This window comes from Sinocyclocheilus anshuiensis, unplaced genomic scaffold (genome assembly GCF_001515605.1).
Source record: "Sinocyclocheilus anshuiensis isolate Anshui unplaced genomic scaffold, SAMN03320099.WGS_v1.1 scaffold567, whole genome shotgun sequence".
In the NCBI taxonomy this organism is placed as follows: domain Eukaryota; kingdom Metazoa; phylum Chordata; class Actinopteri; order Cypriniformes; family Cyprinidae; genus Sinocyclocheilus; species Sinocyclocheilus anshuiensis.
This window is the reverse complement of record NW_015549600.1, coordinates 327,675-330,607: the sequence shown is the minus strand read 5'-3', so window position 1 is coordinate 330,607 and position 2,933 is coordinate 327,675. Positions and strand designations below refer to the sequence as shown.

The 2,933-nt window shown below is 36.3% G+C and overlaps 1 protein-coding gene across 4 annotated transcripts in view; it reads left to right on the top strand.

The window, feature by feature from the left end:
* LOC107658670 (polypyrimidine tract-binding protein 3-like) overlaps positions 1-2,933 on the top strand; it is a 70,783-nt gene that overhangs the window by 60,613 nt on the left and 7,237 nt on the right. For all 4 annotated transcript variants that reach the window (XM_016447318.1, XM_016447317.1, XM_016447315.1 and 1 more), the window contains 2 exons: positions 961-1,035; positions 2,527-2,666. In XM_016447318.1, the coding sequence (XP_016302804.1) occupies positions 961-1,035; positions 2,527-2,666 (215 nt within the window). The remainder of the gene's footprint in view (positions 1-960; positions 1,036-2,526; positions 2,667-2,933) is intronic.

Below are 2,933 nucleotides of genomic sequence, written 5' to 3'. Positions count from 1 at the left end.
CTTACATTTTATATTATATATAAATATATTTAATATATAAACATAACATATTTTTCTTAAATATATATATGCATATGTTTATATTTATATACATAATAAATATACACAGCATACACACATACTGTATATTATGAAACAAAAACTTTTATTTTGGATGCGATTAATCACTATTAATCGTTTGACAGCACAAAAAAAATATATATATATTACATACAATACTATTTCTTCTTACATTGCAATAATGGAAATGACGTTTTTTGCATTATGGAAATATGATTTTTGGGGGGTTGCAGGTTTCATTCAAAAACGTTATAAACAGAAATATGTAAGAATTTAAAAATGTCTTAACATTTTATCCAATCAAGTAACACTGGGGAAAAAAGGTAACATGATTGTGGCACAGTCGGTGTGAAATTTGTAGATTGCATTTGTTCTTCTCCAGTTATCAAACACCCCACTGCCTTAAAAAAAAAAAAACTGTGTCATGTGACTTGGATGCAATCCCAGTTGCTAAGACACCCTGAGAGATGGGGTATGTGTAGGCCCTGTCCCTCCATCCAGAACATGTTGTGATCAACAGATAATGCCTTTCATTATGGAGGGCTCAGTGAGTATCTGATAATTTTCCCCAGGCCAGATGTTTCAGCCACGGCCTGTGCGGAGAATCCAACAGAGATTTTTCACACAATAGGCCTATTACAACTGTGCAATCTATTTTATGCAAGCAGTAAGTGAAGAGCTGCTTTATTTTATGAGATTTAGCCACTGTATTTCAGAGCCAATATAAATGCAGTAAAATATTCCTGGATATATGCATACATTTTATTCGCTTTCTTACATCTATGTCTGTGTTTTGTCCAATTTATTTTATTTCATAGTCAGGGCTGTGTGTGTGTGTGTGTGTGTGTGTGTGTGTGTGTGTGTGTGTGTGTGTGTGTGTGTGTGTGTGTGCGTGCGCAGGGGCTCCTGGGATAATTTCTTCTCCATACCCCGGGGCGGCTGGTTTCGCCCCTGCTATCGGTTTCCATCAGGCAGGTAAGCTTTCCGACACAGTCACACTCTCACATCTCATCTCAGTAATGGAGGCAGCGTCGTGCGGCTCACGACAGTCTTCAGACTGAATAACAGAGGTATTAGAGTGTCATCACCTGCGCCACTTGCAAGACGCATCTGCAGACTGACACCAGCAAAATGAGCAAAGTGAAGAGGGACTAACACAAACAGAAGTATTGACGTTACATTTGAAAACAGCTTGAAAGCTTTGCATTCGGAATTGGCTATTGATTGGTTCGCACCGTTTTGATCAATACATCCAATTTAAGTGTATTACATTGCTCTGTAATTACATTTTTCATATAATAAAATGTAATAGCTAAAGTCACTGTGCAGCTTTACTTAAGTTTTAATTAATGTTTTCTTAAATACAACATTTAATATTAATCACATAATATTTATTTAAAAATGTTATAATTTAATGTTTTAATATGAGTTAAATACACTGCTGTTAAAAAGTTTGGGGTCTGTAAGATTTTAAAATGTTTTTGAAAGAAATCACTTTTCCTCACCAAGGTGGCATTTGTTTGATCAAAAATACAGTAAAACATTAATATTATGAAATATTGTTACGATTTAAAATAATTTTTCTATTGTAATATATGTCATTTATTTCTGCGATGCAAAGCTGAATTTTCAGCATCATTACTGTAGTCTTCAATGTCACATGATCCTTCAGAAATCATAATAATACGCTGATTTGCTGCTCAAGAAACATTTCTTATTATTATTATTATTAAGTTGAAAACGTTGTGCTGTTTAATATTTCTGTGGAAACCAACATTTTTTATATAGAAATATTTTATAACATTATAAATGTCTTTATTTTTGGTCAATTTAATGCATCCTTGCCAAATAAAATTATTAACTTTTGTAAATCATACAGACCCCAAACATTCAAACAGAAGTGTATTATTTAACATATTGAAAATGAAACATGTATTCACCCTCGAGTTATTCCAAATGAAATAATTTTCTCCACTTCTGTCACAAAAATTATGGCATAATCAAGGCCTCAGTCAAATAAAAGTACCATTAATATCATTACAAATATATCAGTATTTTAATATCAGATCTTCCCATCCTACATTATTTACCACTGAATATTTTTTCCCTCAATTCAAATAATTTGTCCTTCACATATTAAGCATGTTGTGAATGCTGTTTCACTCTCTAGCTTGGCTCTGTTTTCACACTTCTGACCCTGATCTCTGCTGGCTTTATTTAAACCTCTTACTACCCCGACCATCCAATTCAATACTCATTTGGACTAAATTTACCCAGCATGCCTGATCACATTGATTTAATAAGCTATTACAAGAAGACATTATGTTGTTTATCTGAAAGAGCGGCAACAGGTTGTGAAAACGGACGATTGTTCTAGAAGGTTTCCTTCCTCTCTCTCACGTTACCCCTCCTCTCCCGTCTCCCCTCCCCATCTGCCCTCCTCCCGCCGGGCTGCGCTCCGCTCAGGTCTGTCTATGCAGACGATGCCTGGTGCTCTGGGACCTCTCACCATCCCTTCATCAGCAATGACAGGACGGATGACCATCCACGGCATGGCCCCCACCACCATCCACTCTGTGCTCCTCGTCTCCAACCTCAACCCCGACGTGAGTTTCCCCCCCACCCTCAACACCACCATCCCACAACATAACTGATGTCAACACAAGTGACTAACCCTTCTCTGTGAGCCCTTTCACCACAAATCTCTCATTTATATGGCATAAAATTGGTTACAGCTGTAGGAAAGAGTTTACAATTATACTGCAAGTGCCCTTCAAAAAGCATTTAAGACCATAGTGGTTTGTCAAAATTCTGAATCTGTCTGTCTGTCTATCTGTCTGTCTCTGTCTATCTGTCTGTCTGTCTGTCTGTCT